The sequence below is a fragment of the Equus caballus genome, chromosome 7, assembly GCF_041296265.1.
Source record: "Equus caballus isolate H_3958 breed thoroughbred chromosome 7, TB-T2T, whole genome shotgun sequence".
Classification (NCBI taxonomy): domain Eukaryota; kingdom Metazoa; phylum Chordata; class Mammalia; order Perissodactyla; family Equidae; genus Equus; species Equus caballus.
In genome coordinates, this window is record NC_091690.1 from 22,300,233 (window position 1) to 22,319,487 (window position 19,255).

Consider the following 19,255-nt stretch of genomic DNA (forward strand, 5'->3'; position numbering starts at 1 on the left):
GCTTGTTTCTGCAATGTTGTCATTCCTCCTCATCAGTTTGCACTTTTCCCCCCAGCTCTAATAATTTAGAAATGTGTTATAATATCCCCTATTTGCAGAGGAATAATCAGAAGAAAGCATTCCTATTGTTCAACCTGGATACTACTCAGGCCTCAGGCAGATAGCGTAATACTGTGCATGCTATTTCCTCCAAAACCTGCCAAAATAGATAATTAAAGGTGGGGAGAAGTAAGGATGGTTGGTGGACATATTAGAAGAGTTTCTAAAAGAGAAATGTCATGATCACTTCCTAGGGACATTATTTCAGATGACTAAATATTTAAATAACCCTTAATCCACATTCCCCTAAGTTCCTCTGTCACAGGGGGTTTTAACTAAATAAATAACCAAAACCAGTGCTTCCCAGACTTCCTCACTGAAGTGCTGCTAATAGGATGCACATGAGCCCCTGGAGGGGCTAGAGGCAGAGAGTGTGAAATTTCTTTGTAGACGTGTGTTTTATCTTAAAAATTCTTGCAAATTTTGCGTTGCGTTCCATAAAATGTATCTGTTTATTTTAATATAACCATATTATTTTAAATAACTTATAATCGAGTAAAATTGAGGTGCCATGTTTATCTTGTGGCTTAAATTCCCTCAGTACAGCCCACCTACCCCAGCTTAATGAGTGTGGCCCAAAACAAGAGCACATTTGACAGCAACATATTGGCCATGCCTATTTCCTTATTTTTTATTGAGAGGGTAAGCAAGGGAAACACAGATGAATTAGAAACTCACCTTTACTAATAATGGTTTATAAAACACTAGAGATCCTCCAGACTGACATCTGGAAAGCTTGATTTCTTTATCCCTTTGAAGATACATTGTGTGGCAAATCTTGTCCCATTGCATCATTACGGTCTTTAAATTATGAGAACTGCCCAAAGCTGACAACATGAGGTTCTTCACAGCTCCAACAGAGATCCACTCACCTGGTCTGTCACCTTATTTGATGGTGATTTCTTTTTCTGCCTCCTCTGTAAGAGAAGAGATAGGCAAGGACATTTTCCTGGGTTGTTTCAACGATAACAGCAAAAGCTGCCATTTGCTGCATGCTGGCCATGGGCTATCTCGTTTGCGCCTCACAACATTTATTCTCTTCTGTTCCATACCACTCTTATCCCTATTTCCCTGACAGGGAAACTGAGCCTCAGACATTAATTAAGTAACCTGTGCAGGATCACCCAGCTCATATTGGTCTAACTGTAAGCCGGTGCTCTCAACCAGCTACTGTACACGGCCTCTCCACCGAAACCTTAAAGCCCATAATCCCTGGATGTGATCTCATTCCCTTCTAGGGAAGAAACAGCTTCTCCTCATGGGGCTTCCAGGAGTATCTTTTCTGATCTGAAAAGGATGAAGGAAGTAGTCGCACCATCATGCTGATTCAGGATAACACTCTGGCCTGTTCCCAAATGTTAATTGAAGCACAATGTAATTAACAGCGAAACCGAGGCAAAGCAGGCCCAACAGGGCTGACATTAAAAAACGCTGACACACAGCAGCCACTCTTGTTTGATGCCCAGTGAGGCTCCCAGTTGCAGAGGTTTGGGTAAACACTTGGAAGGATGGGGAAAAAATGTATAAGAACTTCTAAAAAGCTAGCAATGATTGGCTCTATGTCAAAGCCGTGAATTAAAAGAAAAAGTTTCCTTCTCTTCAAAGGTAATGTCTCAATAGCGAACATCAGTGGTACTCCATTATTAACAGTATTAGTACTTTCATGCCAATTTAATATTTTTTTGACACTTTTGAATTGGTAGAGACAAGCCCATGTGATGACAGTTCCTTGTCAGGGAAGATAAGGCAGCGAAGCTGGTTTCAATCAGGATCAGAATCATTTCTTTCTTGGCAGAACACTTCCTGCGCAGTAAAATCCATCTTCCTCTGAAGGCAGGGTTCCTTTTAAGGGGATCTGGGGTTCACTGGAGAAAATCCTGATGAGGGTTGACACAGGATCAGAGGAGAAAAGGCCTGTTAGTGAGAAAATCCATTAGCAGCCCTTTGTGCCCGTGTCTGAGGGAGGCACAGTCACAATGTACCCCCTTCATGGTGACACACAGGAGGCTCGGGGCTCGTGCTGCCCCCTGCGGTAACCCTGATGCCCTGCCAGTGCAGATTCTGTGGACGTTCGGCTTTCAGAAGCTGCAGTGCTGGAGTTTCCTCTCCCTTTGACCATTCCCTTCCTGCTTCCCCCGTTTCATCCTTGTGAAGTCTCCCGGGGTCACTCCTCGGCTCCCTGCCTTTCTTCTCTCTGCAGTTTCCCTGCAAAGCTCTCTCATCTCCTTTCATGGGTTCAACTCTGTGCAAATGGCTCTCAGCCCTGCTTCCCCGTCTCCACCTTCCCGGTGCTCCGGGGCTGCATTTCAGCTGCCTCCTGCAGGTTTCTGTGGGGTTGTCTTGGCATTGTCTGAAACGCAGTTTGCCTGGAAACAAACTCTTCATCTTCTCGCTCAACCTTCCCACGACCTGGCCTACCTTACCCCTTTCTCTTAATGGCACGTGATGTCTTCCAGGATTCAAAACCCCAAACTTGTGACTTGACCTCCTCCTTCGCCCTTATCCTTTATGGTTAGTTGATGCTGGTCCATTCTCTCTTTGATGTAGCTCTGGTATCTGCACTCTCCTCTCTCCCACTGTCATCAGGACCTCAGATGTCATCAGCCCCTCATTCTAAGTGATTATTTTGGTCTCCTCACTTCTCACACTGCCTTTCCCTCCTCTAGTCAGCTCTGCACGCAATCTGCAGACCAACTTTCCTACACACTGCCATTGATCACTCACCTCCTCCAGCCTGGCATTCAAGGCTTCCATGTGCAGTCCTTCCAGCCTGCTCCTCCCTCCGCCCAGCACCTGCTTCTTGTACTAGACTGTCCGTCAAGCCCTTGTGTGTTCCCACCCCTGGGCCGTGCTCAGCCCATTCTTCCTTCATCCTCCTCCGTGTCATTCAAGATCCAGCTCAAATCCCTTCTCTTTTGCATGCCCTTTCTTAGACGACATCTCTTCACAGTGGATTTCCTTCTACTGAACTGCAGTAGCACTTTCAGAAGGGGATTTGATGTAATATTTAAGCCTTTGGGCCCTGGAGTCAAACGGCCAGATTTTAAATCCCAGCTCTTTCACTTGGTACCTGTATGACCTTGAAGCTCTCTGACCCCTAGTTTTCTCATCTGTAAAATGAGGATAATAATTGTATCTACTTCATAGAATTGGGATGAGGCTTATGTGAGATAATTCGTATGAACCATCAAGTTCAGTGCCTAGCGCATGGTAAGGACTGAACAACAACGCACTATTATCATTACTGTTACTATTATTCCCATTCACGTAGCAGCGAATCAGGAAATGACATTCATAAAGATATGTCCATGAAGCCCTCTCTAAATATGACAGTTATTGTTACTTCTATTATTATGTAGCTTTTCTTTAAATTTTCTCTTTTGCGCTAAAATGCACTGCAGTTGTGGCTGCCGCAACAGCAGCTAATCCTGTATTACCCAGCACTGCACTGTCTTATGTGCATTTCCTCCTCACAGCAACCTGAGAGACACTAGTGTTATCTTCACTCTCCAGGTGAAGAAAATGAGCGTCAGAAAAGTTAGGTGGCCAACATCCCACTTCTGGCGAGGGGCAGACCAGGGCTTCACCCAGGACTCTTTAGACTCCTGAGCTTGCCCGCTTAATCCTTTGAAATCTTAAACCCCTGAGGGGCATCCAGACCCAACACAATGCCTTGCACACAAAAGGGTTCAGTTAACTAACTGGATGCTTTAAATTTTAGTTTATGCCCCTGTGCTGAATCATTCCCTCTGGAGTTATAATAATTAGGGGCAGGCAGGTGCAGGACCCCCTGTGCAAATGGTGTAGTCTCAGTCATAAGTTTCAATCCTGCCTTTTGAAGGCGATGTCCTTCCTCATCTTAAGTGACGAGAATGTTTCCAGCCAACATATTGTGGTTTGTTTCAGGGGAAGAACTTCCCAGGCCCACTAAGCTATAATAGTAACCTTAGCTGTTTGCCCAGAGTAAATTTTCCTCTCTTCTAATAAACCACTGGTTCTCAAACTTGGCTGCACATTTACATTACCCGGAGAGCTTACAAAGTTACTGATACCTGAGCCCTACCCTAGAGTATAATTTAATTGTTGTGAGGCTCAGCCTGACCATCAGGAGGTTTTACAAGCATGCCAGGTGATTTTAATATTTATCCAAGGTCAAGAGCTCTTCTAAACTAAAAGTTTCTGCTTTGTTTCCTGATTGAGTCTCATTAAATGGAAACGAAAACTGGCAAGTATCATTAATTAATTTGATAGAGAACTGACTTGTGCCTCCAGGATCCTTGCAGGCATCAATTAGTTTGGTCACAGATGCACAGAAAAGTTTTAATGGGTAACTCTGGTCGCTGTCCTGAGGACCAAAGCTCTGCCTTAGCTCTCTTAGTCAGGCAGTTAGGGAGTGGCTAATGACTTCAAATCTCCTGAAATGTCTGATCAGCCATTCTCTTTTATGCAGTGTGATGAAAAATGCACAAAAGCATATTTCCACATGGGAAAAGCCCACCTGGCCCTAAAGAACTACAGCGTGGTAAGTTCTTAGAGGAATGTAAGTGGCATGTTTGATCACAGAGCGATGCTTCAGACTGTCTCAGGAGAACCATGTTCCTCCATGCTGATTAGATATTAACCCAGCCGTTAGCATTTTCCAACGTAGATCTTCGTATCTTAGAGTTGGGAAGGATGTTGAGTGTTGTCGAGTACAACCCCGCCTGCTGTAGGAATCCCTTCTGCGGTATCTTCTACCAGTGTTCCTTCAGCCTGGGAAGGGCACCTCAGCAGAGAAGAGACATCAGCAAAAAGATGAAAACAAGATTCACTTGTAATCTTATCACCCAAAAAGTAGTCATGAAGATGTATATACATGCTGAGATGTATATTGTTAATAGCCCCTTTATTGAGGTATAATTCACATACCAAACAATTGACCTATGGAAAGTATATAATTCAGTGGTCTTTAGTGTATTCAGAGTGTCACAACCAGTACAACAGTCAATTTTGGAAGATTTTTGTCACCTCCACAAACAACCCTTTACCCATTAGCAGTCACTCTCCTTCCCTCCACCACCACCTCGATGCTAGGCAAGCACTAATCTACTCCTGTCTTTATACATTTGCCTGTTCTAGACTTTTCATATAAATAGAGTTATACAATATGTGGTCTTTTGTGACTGGCTTCTTTTACTCAACTTGTTTGCAAGTTTTATCTGTGTTGTAGTATGTATTGATACTTCATTCCTTTTATTGCTGAATAATATTCCATCATATGGATATACCATGGTCTATTTATCTATTCATTGGTTGATGAATATTTGGGTTGTTTCCACTTTTGGCTGTTTTGAACATTCGTATACAAATTTTTGTATGGACATCTGTTTACAGTCCTCTTGACTTTATACTTAGGAGTAGAACTGCTGGGATGTGTGGTAACTCTATGTTTAAGCTTTGGACGAACTGCCAGACTGTTTTCCAAAGTGGCTGCACCATTTTACATTCCCACCAGCTGTGTATGAGGGTTCCAATTGCCCCATATCCTGGACAATACTTGTTATTTGTATTTTTGATTATAGCCATCCTAGTGGGTGGGAAGTGGTATATCGTTGTTGTTTTGATTTGCATTTCCCTGATGGCTAATGATATTGAGCATCTTTTTATGTGTTTATTGGCCATTTGTATATCTTTTTTGGAGAAATGTCTCTTGAGATTCTTTACTCATTTTTTAAATTAGGTTATTTGTCTTTTTATATTGAGTAAGAGTACTTTATATATTCTGGCTACAAGTCCCTTATCAGATCAATGATTTGCAAATACTTTCCCCCACTCTCCATGTTGTCTTTTCACTTTCTTGATGGTGTTCTTTATAGCACAAAAATTTTTAATTTCGATGAAGTCTAAATTGCCTATTTTTTTCTTTGGTTTCTTATGTTCTTAGTGTCATATCTAAGAAACCATTGCCTAATCTAAGATTTACCCCTTTGTTTTCTTCTAAGTGTTTTATGGTTTTAGCTCTTACATTTAGATTTCTCATCCACTTTGAGTTAAGTTTTGTATATGGTGTGAGGAAGGGATCCAACTTCATTCTTTTGCATGTGGATATCCAGTTGGCCCAGCACCATTTGTTGAAATGACTATTCTGTCTCCCATTGAATGATTTTGGCACTCTTATCAAAAGTCAATTGATCATAAATGCATGAGTTTATTTTTGGACTCTTAATTTTATTCCATTGATCTATATGTCTGTTCTTGTGCATATACCACAGTCTTAATTGCTATAGCTTTGTAGTAAATTTTGAAGTTGGGAAGCATGAGTCTTCCAACTTTGCTCTGCCTTTTCAAGAATGTTTTAGCTAATCTGGGTCCCTTGAATTACCATACAAATTTTAGAGTCAATTTGTCAGTTTCTGCAAGGAAGCCAGATGGAATTTTGATGGGAATTGTATTGAATCTGTAGATCAATTTGGGGAGTATTGTCGTCTTAACAATATTAAGTCTTCTAATCCATGAACGTGGGATGCCTTTCCATTTACAAGATATTATATATTTAAAAGAAATTGCCTCCTATTGTACGTTTTTTTGAAAATTCTTTTCTTTGTTGGATTTTAATTGTAAAAGTAATACAGGCTTATGGTAATAAGGTCAGGTAATAGAGAAGCAATAAAGAATTGTTCCAGCACTGTCCTAGGCAACAGGAATACATCAGTGAATAAGACAAAATCTTTGACTTGCTGGAACTCAATTCTTGGGGTAGGAGTGGCTGGAAGTAGATGTGTATTATGTTGGGCGGTAATAGTGTTATTGTGAAAACTAAATCAGGAAGTGGTGGAGGTGAGATTGGTTTTATATAGAGTGGTCAAGGAAGGCTTCTCTGAAGGAAGAGAGGGAGTTAAGTGAGTAAGGCACGTAAATATATAATGGAGGAGTGGTCCAGTTACAGGGATAGCTAGATTGGAGCAAGCAAACAGGAGAGTGATAGGAAATGAGGTCAGACAGGTGTTGGGGGTGTGTGAAGGCTGATCCCCTAGGACCTTATAGGCTTGTGGTAGGACATTGGCTTTTACTTTGAGTGAGCCAGGAGCCATTGGAGGGTTTCGAGTAAAGGAATGAAATGATCTGACTCATGTTTTAAAGGATCACTGCTGTATCAAGAATATATTTTGGCATGATAAGAGAAGAACAGAGAACCAGTTAGAAGGCTATTATAACATATTATCCAAGTGAGAAGTGATGATGGCTTGGACCAGGTTGGTGACAGTGGAGGTGGTGAGAAGTGATGGGATTCTGGATATATACTGACAGTGAAGCTAACAAGAATTGCTGATAGATTGGATCTAGGGTTAAAAAGAAGTTGGAGGGGCTGGCCCCGTGGCTGAGTGGTTAAGTTCGCCCATTCCGCTCCAGGCAGTCCAGTGTTTCGTTGGTTCGAAGCCTGGGCGCGAACATGGCACTGCTCATAAACCACGCTGAGGCAGCGTCCCACATGCCACAACTAGAAGGACCCACACCTAAGAATATACAACTATGTACCGGGGGGCTTTGGGGAGAAAAAGGGAAAAAATAAAATCTTTAAAAAAAAAAGAAGAAGAAGTTGGATACAGGGTCACTGGCTTAGTCCTTTTGGGCTGCTGGAACAAAATACCACAGACCGGGTGGCTTAAACAAGAAATGTTTATTTCTCACAGTTCTGGAGGACAGGCAGATTTGGTGTCTGGTGAGGGCCCACTTCCTAGTTCATACACAGCCAGAGGGGGTGAGAGAGCTCACTGGAGTCTCTTTTATTAGGGTGCTAACCACATTCATGACGTCTCCACTGTCATGACTTAATCACTTCCCAGAGGCCCCACCTCCAAAGACCATCGCACTGGGGGTTAGGTTTCAACATATGAATTTGGGGGAGGACGCAAACATTCAGTCTAGAGCAGTCACCATGTTTGATGTATATACTTCTATCCTGTGACGATATTCTGTTTTAATGGGATGTTTCTTCTTCAGTTCATTTCTTCGTCCTAATCTTCTAGATGAGCCTTGAGCTTCCGAGATATCTCAGAACTGTTTTTTTCTGAGCTTTGTCTCTCAGTGACTGGTGGCGTTATGCGCTGGGCAGTTCTTGATATCCCTGAGGACAATACTGCCCTAAACCCAGCATCATGCCCCAAGAACTAGAATCTTTCTTTTTCCAGAAACTTTCTGTCTAACAATTTCCTCAGTGAGAGCCCCCCCACTCTCAGGTTTTCTAGGAGACTCTTACATGGTCAGGAGTGGACCCCTTTCTGGCTCTCTCTGCAGCCCTGTACATTTAAATAGGCAGTCCTCCTTTCCTGTGCCCAAGTCTCTGTCAATAATGTCTCTAGCTTCATTTATTTCCATACTCCCTTTGGGCATATCTGACAGGTAGCCTCCTGTTCTTTCTCAGTGCAAATATCATATCTGAATTTTGCATTTACCTAATGATTATTCCTATCCTAGCCAGACATGATCCACAAGAATTTAGGACTGAATATTTTCCATCACAGGCTGTATCTGACAACACTATTTTTTAAAATAAATTTTGAAATAATATCTGTTGCCCCACAGAACCAGAGAAGCCTAAACAAAATGTCAAATTCACGCTGTGTTCCCCATGCCTTTCTCCTACTCTGGGAGCAGGAGAAGGCTGGGAGAAAATAATGAGGAAGTCAAGCCCTATGGTACCCAGTGTCTTTCTTATAATCACTTTTACGCCCTGACCACTCTTCAAGGTCTTGTTTCTTTTTTCCAGGCTAGAGAGTGTTATCAGAAGATCTTAGAAATAAACCCCCAGCTGCAAACACAGGTGAAAGGTGAGAATGTTCCTGCTGGTGTCCTTCCTTTGAATTCCACCTCCCCTTTGTGCTCTGGCCTTAGGGTGCCTTCCATACCTGCTCTGCACTTGGCCACAGAGCACAGCCGTGCCTTGCCTACACAGTCACAGCCTCCATGTTAACAGGCTGCCCTGCCCCTCGTCCCTCTGTTCTCCCACTCTAATATGTGCCTTCCTCCTTTTGTACACCATCCTTCCTCAGGGCCTTGTAGACAGGGAATAATGTCCTTGAATCCCGAAGATGGTTTAAGATTCTGGGTATAGACTGTATACTGTTCCTAGAATTTTCCTTACCGAAGACGAGTTAGAATTATTTTCATGCTTTATGCCTCTCAACCTCCCATCCTCAAAAGCGGTTGCTTCTTGTGGGTAATGCTGCTTGTTGGGGTTTTGTGTTTCTTCCCTTCTTGTTTTACTAGATTACCTGAATCAGGTAGATCTTCGGGAGAAAGCAGACCTTCAGGAGAAGGAAGCCCATGAATTGCTGGATTCAGGGAGGAGCACAGCCGTGACAACCAAGAATCTCCTGGAGACTCTTTCCAAGCCTGATCAGATGCCCTTGTTCTATGCAGGGGGAGTTGAAATCCTGACGGAAATGATGAAGGACTGTAAGCCAGAGAGGCGTGTGATTTCATGAATACTGTTGTTGTAAAGGGACAGAGCATAGAGGTCTGCCCAATGAGGCAAAGGATCCCTTCCCCCGCCTTCCACAAATATTGATGGAACATCTACTAAAATGTGGATGCTAAAGGGCGTGCGTAAGAGTTATACCCCACCCCAGCTCCATCCTCTCCTCAGAGCATGCATGCACTCAACACACATGCAGTCAACACCACACAGACAATATAACACAAAACACAAATACGCATAGTATGCATTCATTCCATATATGCTTACATCACACACACATACACACACAGTGAGCATTCACGTCGTATCTACTTATATCACATAAACCACACACACATACAAATGCCATGCAGACACGACACATACACCATATATACTTATATCATGCATACACATGATTCACCCTTCACACATGCTCACCCATCCCACACATACCCCATATACACCCAGACACCCTGTCCCACCCCCACAAATCTCCACCCAACCATAGAGGAATAGAAGACAGAATTTTGTAGGATAAACTGTAAGGTTCACCTCACTTACACTTAATGGCTGCTTAGGACGTGTGCTTGTGTGTAGTTTCAGAGCAAACATGAGCTCTGCCCCTGCTAAGGAGAGTCAGACTCTTCTCCTTTGTCAGTTCTTGTAAACATTGACACCAGGGCTTACACCGTTTTTTGTTACTCAGTGGCAGAATGTTTGTACAAATAGATGGAGTCCTTGATGTCCCTTTAGCATACAATGGAGGGTGCTCAAACTTCCCCTTTGGTAGCTTCTTGGAGATTATAGCTTCCTCTGTAGAGCCTGGAAACAGCTTCGAAATAAATATATAAGAACAGATGGATATGCCAGTTCCTCCCAGAGGTTAAGTGGCTCTTGGAGACTCTCTAAAGATTGTGAAATGATGAGTTGTCAGATGACCCATAGAACCCCCTGGGCTCAGCGATCCTTCTCCAAACAGCATGTCTCTATCCCTGTGGCACTGAGTGGCTGATGACAGCTGTAGGTTTCAGAATGTAAAGGTATTTGTTTCTGCCCAACCTGTTAATTTGGTGACCTTGACATTCCATATTGGGTTTCTCATTATCGGCTGGCCCTGTTACAGCCAAACGTCGGCCAGACAGTTCAGGAGTCTGATGTGGTTTTCTCTGAATTCTTTTCAGGCACAGAACGAACTTTATTCAGAACACATAATGGATTCAGTATCATCAGTGAGAATGAGGTCATAAGAAGGTAGGGATGTTTGTAAAGACAGCCCAGCATCACAGCAAGGAAAGGACCATTTCTCATGAAATCAGACGCTAATGGCAGAGGCAGTGGCTTCCCTGGATAGTATCACCTTCAGTCAGTACTGTGGCCCCTCGAAGAGGGCAGAGCTGCTAGGTGAACACCCCTTGAGCTTTGAGCCTCAGGCAGCTTGAGTTATCCCACAGTTACCAACTTCAGGGAGACAAAAGGTCAGCAGAACTTCCCGGGGTTCCTCCAAGCACTTCAAAGTCAAAGAAATGACCATTCTTGCTGGTTTCCCACAGTTTTTGCAGGATTGCTATTTGTTCTTTTCCTCTTTTGGAATTTGTTAATCATATCAGGAAATGAGATCAACTGGGTCCTGGCTGATCCCGTTTATAATTTCATCTGAAGAAAGACCCATATGCTAGGAGGTGGTTTGCTAAATTTATTTTTACCTTATTTTGTATTTTAATTGTGATGGTGCAATTCCTGAGGCTTAGGACACTGATGTGGGGTGCAGTCACCAGCACGTGTTTGCACATGAGAGGAGGACCATGAATGCTCAGCCGTCTGCTGGCCCACCACAGTTCATTGGTCCTGGTGCGGCCATCGCCCATGGCCCCTGGCTCACCGCCCTCCCTCCGTGCAGCCCTGACCTCCTGGGCCTGCATCGTTGTCCTGGAGCTCTCAGTTCAGGGCTTAGTAGTCCATTGGTCCTGGTGACCCGCAGCTCTGGATTATTAAGATATTTTCTTAAACCCGCATTTTAGGAGTCTGGAGTTGAAATAAACCAACTGGAAAAAAGATCAAGACTAACTTCTAGTTTAATATTGTTCTCCCTTATCTGTTCTAGGTGCTTTTCCACAGCAGGAAAAGATGCAGTGGAAGAGACAGTCTGTGTGTCTGTTCTCAGGCTCTGGCAGGCAGTGTGCGCTGGGAACGGTAAGCCTGAGTCATCACCGTTAATCGTGGCTAATGCGCTGTTAATGCAGGCACTGCCCAGTCGGGCATGATGGTTCCCACCTAAGGCCAGGCCCTGGACGGTTGATGTCTAGACTTTTCCCCCGAAAAAGCATATGGATCAGAAGCAAGGCCTGCACTGCACTCGTGTTTCCAGCACCCTCACAGCCGCCTCCACTGTGGCGAAGGTCCCGGTCAGCAGAATGAGTGGTCTCATCACTGGGCACTCGCCCTGCTCTGTTCAGACTCACGACCTCTGCTCGTGTGTTGGTAGCGGGGTAGACAGAGTTTTCCTTTCCTGTCTGCCTGTAAATATTGTTCCTTTCTGCTGATCGCCTATTTCAGAATCACAAGGTTTACGATCATGCCTGCTGGCACCTTGTGACACTGATTAGTGTAACCTTGGAACAGTAAAATTCTATAAGGATTTTGTTTACCTTGTTAACTCTTACCTTTTTACATATTAGCATCTTCTGGGGTTCATTAAATTTTTGTCTGATCTTTCTTATCTCTTTTGTGACCTCAATGTAACCAAAAATTTTAAGTATTTCCTGCATTTAAAAAAAATTGTGTTGGGGCTGGCCCCATGGCCGAGTGGTTAAATTCGCGCTCTCTGCTTCAGTGGCCCAGGGTTTTGCCAGTTTGGCTCCTGGGCACAGACCTAGAACCACGTGTAAGGCCATGCTGAAGTGGCATCTTACATAGCACAACCAGAAGGACCTACAACTAGAATATACAACTATGTACTGGGGGGCTTTGGGGAGAAGAAGAAAAAAAAGGTTGGCAGCAGATGTTAGCTCAGGTGCCAATCAAAAAAAATTGTGTTTTGATAGGAAAAGGACACAAAACACTGAAAATGGGAATAATGATAGCTGTGTCTCCTTTCCACAGGGCTCCTGTGGTAAGTCAGCATTAGAACTTGTGAATGCAGTTTGTAAACTATAAAATGCTGACTAGGAGATAATATAATTTTTTCTCTTGGTTTAGTAGAGTGACGGAATCATCTTAAATTCTAGAAAACGAGAGAATCAGGGGGCCTCTTTCCTGAGGAGCATTATGCTCAGACCAATATTAGCAAGGTGCCCTGCTGCTCTGTAGGATTCTGCACAGCTCAAGCAGTGTTTTTGCAAATCCCCCTACAGGAGGGGGAGGGAGGGAGGGCTTGGTAAGTGGGACCTAGCCCCTCCCCACCGCAGCCTGACTTCCTCAGCCTGCATCCTCCTTTGGTTTCTATGAACCTAGGGGGTCACATTTTTCTTTAACATCTGAAGAAATACTGTCAGACACAGCCTTTGATGTAAATGCTCCGTCTCAGATCAATGAAATCTTGGTACATCCAACTCAATAAATATGAAGCAGTTTTTAAAAAGGACAAGGGGATGCTTAAAAGTAAGGAAATGGAACTATGTCTGTGATGTGTTGTTGAGCGGGCAAGGGAAGCAGGTTACAGGGTAGGAGTTATCCTATTTTGTAACGCTATTCTTACGAGGAGTGAATAATAGCTTCTGTAGGAAATGGGCTTACCTGGAGGGGGTACGAGAGAAGGGACTTTCATTTTCAGCTTTATGCTCCTTCTGTGTTATTTGAATTGTTTACAATGAGCTACTTTTCCAGTGTAAGAAAAACTATATAAACTAAACAGACTCTGCCCTGTTTCGTAGCTGAGCCTCATCCTCCAGCCGGTACTGTGGCTGCTCTCAAACAAATTCATGTACCTGGTTAGAAAAGGAACCGAAAGCGGGGAATGCAGTGCCACCACCTTGGACATAGCTTATGGTCTAGGAAGGGGCATGCTTTATTAATGAATGTTCTCATGTGATATTTTGGTTTTCTAGAAAGAACTCAAGTGGTTGCTCTGGCCCTTATATGAAACTTGGTGGTCTAAAGATATTCCACAATTAAGCCGATCTCTTTCCATTTCCTCTCATTTCCAGATACCACACACCAGAGCCTTTGACAAGAATCATGATACTAGCCAATGTGTGTGCCAGGCCCTGTTCTAAGCGTGATCATGAATTGACTCATTTAATCATCACAATAGCTCGGTTAGGCTGGTCACCTTCATCACTTCACTGATGAGGAAGCTGAGGAGACAGGGGTTAACAACTCAGCTTAGGTCGTTCATCTGGTCACAGACCTGGCAGTCTGGTTCTAGAGCCCCTGCTCTTACGCTTCATAATCCCACTTCTCAAATGAGTGGAGAGTGGGTTTCCCATAGGGATGGTGGGAGACAGACCTGGTTTAATCGCTGTCGTGTTGTGCACCAGGCAGACAATCCCTGTGTTTTGCAGAGGAAAACCAGCGTCTGCTTGTGGTGCACCCCGGCACGGGTGGGCTGCTGCCCTCCCTCTTGGCCTCCAGTGTCCTGACCATCCGGCAGCAGAGCCTGGCCCTGCTGCTGCAGCTCGCTGAGACTGAGAACGGACGGAGCCTGATCATCAGCCACCTCGACCTGACGCGGTAAGGCTCTGCCGGCAGGGCTTCCCACAGCCCCTCAGATGTCACCTGCCGAGGCAAGACTTCCCTGTCTCCCTTCCCACACCTCTCACGTGAGAAATGCCATCAGACTTTATTAAGGATCAAAGACCGGAGAGCCTTTGAAAGGGACCCTCCCTCATGAGGACCTCCCGGACCAACTCTTGTCTGCCTTCGTGCTGTGGACAGGTTCACTTCTCCTGACCTTGTTTCCACCTCACAGATACTGCAGGTGGTGTAAATGGCAGCCCTTCCAAATCCAGATCTGGAACCCAGCCTTAAATAAGTCATTTGCTTCTGCCCTTTTGGCCTCAGTTCTGGCTCTCCCCTGTTCCTGCTCTTACTTGTCTTCGTTCATTCCTGTTTGAGGTCATACTCTCTGATTTTGCATGTCCTTAACCCTTTCTGGGGCAAGGTACAGTATAAATAAATAAAATACTTTTCAAATCCTACTGCAGGTAGATCTTTCTAAGGCTTAAGGCAATAGGAATAAAGTATGCCTCTCTTCTAAGGAGACTTTATTAAAAAATTACTGAACCACAGTGATCCTGCCGAGTGCTTTTCAGTCTAAAGACTATTGGTTTGAACATGTGAAATTGTCATTTTTATATCAGAAAGGTTGCATGTTGGCAATTTCACGTGGTTCAACCTAACAGAAATAGTAGCAGTGATTATAACTTGCTTTATAAATGCTTCATACATAATCTAAAAACAGAAGTTGGCTTCTAACTCTTTTCACTATTGTCTCCTTTTATCTCTTCTTAGCCTGGGAGGTAGGCAAGATAAAGTGTTACCACCCCATTTCACAGATGGGGCAGGAGAAACTGCAGCAAGTAACTGAGGGAATCTCGCCAAGCTGTCTCCCAGGCCTTGACCCCCAGCTCCCTCTCTCTGTTTCCACTGAGAAAAGCAGCCAAATCTGAAACCCTGTCAGATCTTTCCCGGCCAAGGTGAGAACTCTGGCACCTGTCCCACGGAGGCGAGGAGGTCCACTGTGTACTGAGGATGGGGTGGCTGTTAAGCCTTGGCTGTGGCTCACCCCTACTCTCGGCTGGTCACAGCCCCCATGGCTCACAGGAAAGGCCTTGGCAACCCCCTGAAGCTCAGCCCACACAGGCTGATGGATCGTTAGCAGAGTTAAATCCTCAAAAGCCCGCTTCACATTTCACATGACTCTGCAGTCATTTCCTCAATACGTTCATTCTATGTTTTTTCATTTGATTTTGGTCTCTTTGAGTAAAGTAGCTATTGTTATCATAAGCTTTTACCCCCCAAGCTATCTTTGAATTGCTTGAGTTTCAATTTGAGTTTTTCCAGTGTCTTGGAGAGTGGCGTTTATGATCAACTCGTGTGGTCCCGCCTGCTCTCTTTAGACAGTCAAAGAAACCCCAGCTATTACCGTTATGCCCACTCTTCTCATTCATGTCTATCTCCACTTAAACCGGAGAGAGATGGAATGTGTTCTCTGAAATGAAATGAGATGGCTTGAGGCAGGACAGGGCTGCACACGGGTCCCATGACCCTCACAGAGAAGCTCTCATATCACCTTCCTCCCAAAATACTCTTTCCTGTATGAGAAGTTAAAGGGACTGTTGTACATTGACAGGAGCCAAATGAGGGCCAGTATCACTTTATGGAAAGCGCTAGGTTTTTAGATTCAAGCGGTCATGAGCTCAAATCCTCTGTTTGTCTCTTTCTACTTATATGACCCAGGACAGTCGCTTAGCCTTGATGAGCCTGGTGTCTCATGTGTATCACAGACTTATGATGAAGCTGAATAGGGGGGATGCATGTATGCCAGTTAAAATTTTTTTCTACTGCATTTTACAGAATGCTTGACCAAAAAAGCTGGTCTCATTGCTCTCACATAACAAAAAAGACTAAAGACAGCAACAGCTGGTTCAGTGGCTTAAAGATGTTAGGGTCAAGGTCTCTTTCCTTCTCTTGGTCTTTCTCTTGTCGTCACACAAGGCTGCTGCAACTCCAAGCATCACAGCCCTCTTTAAGACAGGTTAGCACCAGCCGGGTCTGTCCCTTTTGTCAAGAGAAGCTACTGCTGAAGCCGGCACAGTGGCACAGTGGTTAAGTTTGCATGTTCCACTTTGGCAGCTCGGGGTTCACCCATTTGGATCCTGGGTGCAGACCTGCACACTGCTTGTCAAGCCATGCTGCTGTGGCAGGCGACCCACCTATAAAGTAGAGGAAGATGGGCACGGATGTTAGCTCAGGGCCAGTCTTCCTCAGCAAAAAGAGGAGGATTGGCAACAGATGTTAGCTCAGGGCTAATCTTCATCAAAAAAAAAAAAAAAAAGAGAGAGAGAGAGAGAAGCTACTGCTTTTCTTTCTTTGGTTAGAATTGTGTCATATGCCACCCCTGGTGGGGAAAATGATCCCAGCTTCTGTAGTAGAGTCGGGCAGGATAGACGGTGGGTAGCAGGGTGTCTGTGGGGTTCGCCAGCAAACAGCGTCTGCCATAGTAAAGAAAGCCCCTGGTGTCATGCCTGACACGGAGTATGGACTCAGTAATAACTTTCGTAATCATTTTCTCTCTTCTAAGTCTATCACTCAGGGTCCTAAGTGGAGGGGAAAGTGCATTTATTGGTTACAGAGACCATTGTCTGACCTGTGGTCCATCTACAGGGACAGCTGCTTCTCAGCAGAGCAGAAAATCTGCCACCAAAAAAGGCGATGAGAGAGAGTAGTGAAGGACACCGTTTCCTCTGGGGTCTCATCCCCTTTAGTCCAGTTAGGATGTGCATTTTGTCACATGGAGAAGAAGCCCGGTTGTTTATGTTTCCCAGGACAAAAACCAAGAAGATCTTAGACTGCCAGCTCCTCTTCTGTGCTCTTCAGGCTCGTTAGCATTCATCTTCAAGACCGAAGGAACCAGGTTTCAATGAGTGGAAGTTAACCACCTTCGTGTACTGAACTCACTGTGAAAGGAATGGTTTCTGACGGCAGGAGCACTAGAGCACGCTTCTGAGGAGGTCGGGGGTTTGCAGCGCTTGGAGTTACCCGGGACCTTAGACCTCAGTCCAGCCCCACTCAGCACTGATGTTCCCTCTGGGGTATCACAGTCCGGCCTATGCATGATGCCCTCCAGGGAAGATTCCAGCGTTTTCATTATATTTTTCTCCATTTGATTGGGGTGGGTACTATAACAGCTTATAGACTGGGGGGCTTTCCCCAGCTAGGGAAAGGATGAGAATCCCACCTCCCAGGGCAGTCCATCCCCTTCTGGGACGGTTCTGATTGTTAGAAAATTATCTCCCTCCACTGAACACGGACTGCCCACCCTGTTCCGTGACTCCCTACGTTGAGGCCTCGGTTGGGTCTATTGGAAGCCTACAGAAGGCATCAGATCTCCCACTTTCCAATGCTTGAGGTGTCTGAAGACTCATCTTTTCCAGGTTAAGCATCCTGGTGTCTTGACCATTCCTTAGGTAATTTGACTTTGAGACCACTCCTAGAACAAGCAGCTAAATAAATCTAGTAACAGAGATGTGCGTGACTGGAGCCCATACTGCTAACTTCCTAATCTGATGGACTCTTTTCTGTCTTCGTTTGTTACTGCGCTGTGGCATTTGGTCTTAGGGATCACTGTGCTCTTCATGAAACTCCGCAACTGTGGCTCTCAGGACATCATCCTTCCTGACCCTCCTCCTACCCGCGTGGTTTCCTTTGTGAGCCTGCCTTATGCTGTCAGCCTTCCAAGTCAGAGACCCCAATATTCTACCCTTGGCCCTCTTCTCATCTGTGGCCTTAATTGTCACATGTAAGTCTCTCTTGAGCCCTAGAAGAAAACATCCTTCTGCCAATGGACATCTCCATCTCAATGTGGCAGGTATCATAAACTTAATAAATCAAAAGTGATTCTTCAAACCGGACCCTCTACCTGAATTTCCTGTCTTCCTAGGCGGCATTTCCATCCACACAGTTGCCTCAGCCAGAATCCTGAAAGCCCTCCTGGATGGCTCTCTCTCCCCATCTGTAAGAAGATGGTATATTGGCGGTTCTACCTCCTCAGCATCTCCCGGGTTCATTTCCTTCTGGCTCTCCTCCAGTGTCTCCAGTCATTCCCTCTAGGTCATTGTCAGCACCTCTTTCTTCTCGACTGTACGTCTTACTCTGCCCCTGCCTCAGTTATTGTCTGGACAATCCCAGTGCTCCCTGCCTCCCATACTACCTGCGTCAATCCAGCCTCTGCCCTACCACCAAAGGAATTTGTCTAAAATGCACATTCGTCCTGTTATTTTTCTACTTAAAATGCTGAAACGACTCTCTACTGTGTATAATACTAGTTACCCAACTACTGAGAAATATAGTGCCTAGGAATCACGTGGGGACTTTGTTAAAATGCAGCCTCCTGGAACCTCCTCCCACTCAGAGACCCAGAGGGGCTCAAGAATCTGCCTTCTCCTCCCGCCCTCTGTACACCGCCACCGAGCAAGTCCTCTACCAACCACACAGGGAAGCATAGACCCACAGGATAAAGTACAAGCTTTCCAGCAGGCCATAGAGAGTCCACCGTGACCCAGGCTCGGTCCAGCTCCCTAGACTCCCTGCTCCCTGTCCTCCCCTCAGGCCCTAGGTACTAACTGTAAGCAACGCTAGCAGGCCCCGAGTGTGTCCCTGTTATTTTATGCCTCATTGTCTTTGTAACTGCTGTGTGCTCTGCCTGAGATGCTCTGCTCCTGTCCCCGTGTGCCTGACACTGGCCTGCGAGCTTCTTGGAGCTGGGACATTGTCTTGTTTCATTGTTGTGGCCCCAGAACCTACCCCATTGCCTGACACATAGTCAGGACACAGTAAGTATCACTGATTGAATGAACAATAGGCTACACTTTCAAGTGACAACTGAAATGTTGTCCACTCTTTGAAGCCTTCCTTTTCTCCATATTTCTCCCCCACTTCCCATGAAGTAGACTCTGTGCCCACTTGTTTTTTTTTGAGGAAGATTAGCCCTGAGCTAACATCTGCTGCCAATCCTCCTCTTTTTGCTGAGGAAAACTGGCCCTGAGCTCATATCCATGC

At 44.9% G+C, this 19,255-nt stretch overlaps 1 protein-coding gene across 17 annotated transcripts in view; it reads left to right on the top strand.

The window, feature by feature from the left end:
* Nucleotides 1–19,255, top strand: part of TTC12 (tetratricopeptide repeat domain 12) — a 50,036-nt gene that overhangs the window by 19,733 nt on the left and 11,048 nt on the right. For all 17 annotated transcript variants that reach the window (XM_005611573.4, XM_014741347.3, XM_070272789.1 and 14 more), the window contains 6 exons: nucleotides 4,550–4,621; nucleotides 8,846–8,906; nucleotides 9,346–9,534; nucleotides 10,720–10,789; nucleotides 11,640–11,728; nucleotides 14,038–14,206. In XM_005611573.4, coding sequence (XP_005611630.3) covers nucleotides 4,550–4,621; nucleotides 8,846–8,906; nucleotides 9,346–9,534; nucleotides 10,720–10,789; nucleotides 11,640–11,728; nucleotides 14,038–14,206 — 650 coding nt within the window. The remainder of the gene's footprint in view (nucleotides 1–4,549; nucleotides 4,622–8,845; nucleotides 8,907–9,345; nucleotides 9,535–10,719; nucleotides 10,790–11,639; nucleotides 11,729–14,037; nucleotides 14,207–19,255) is intronic.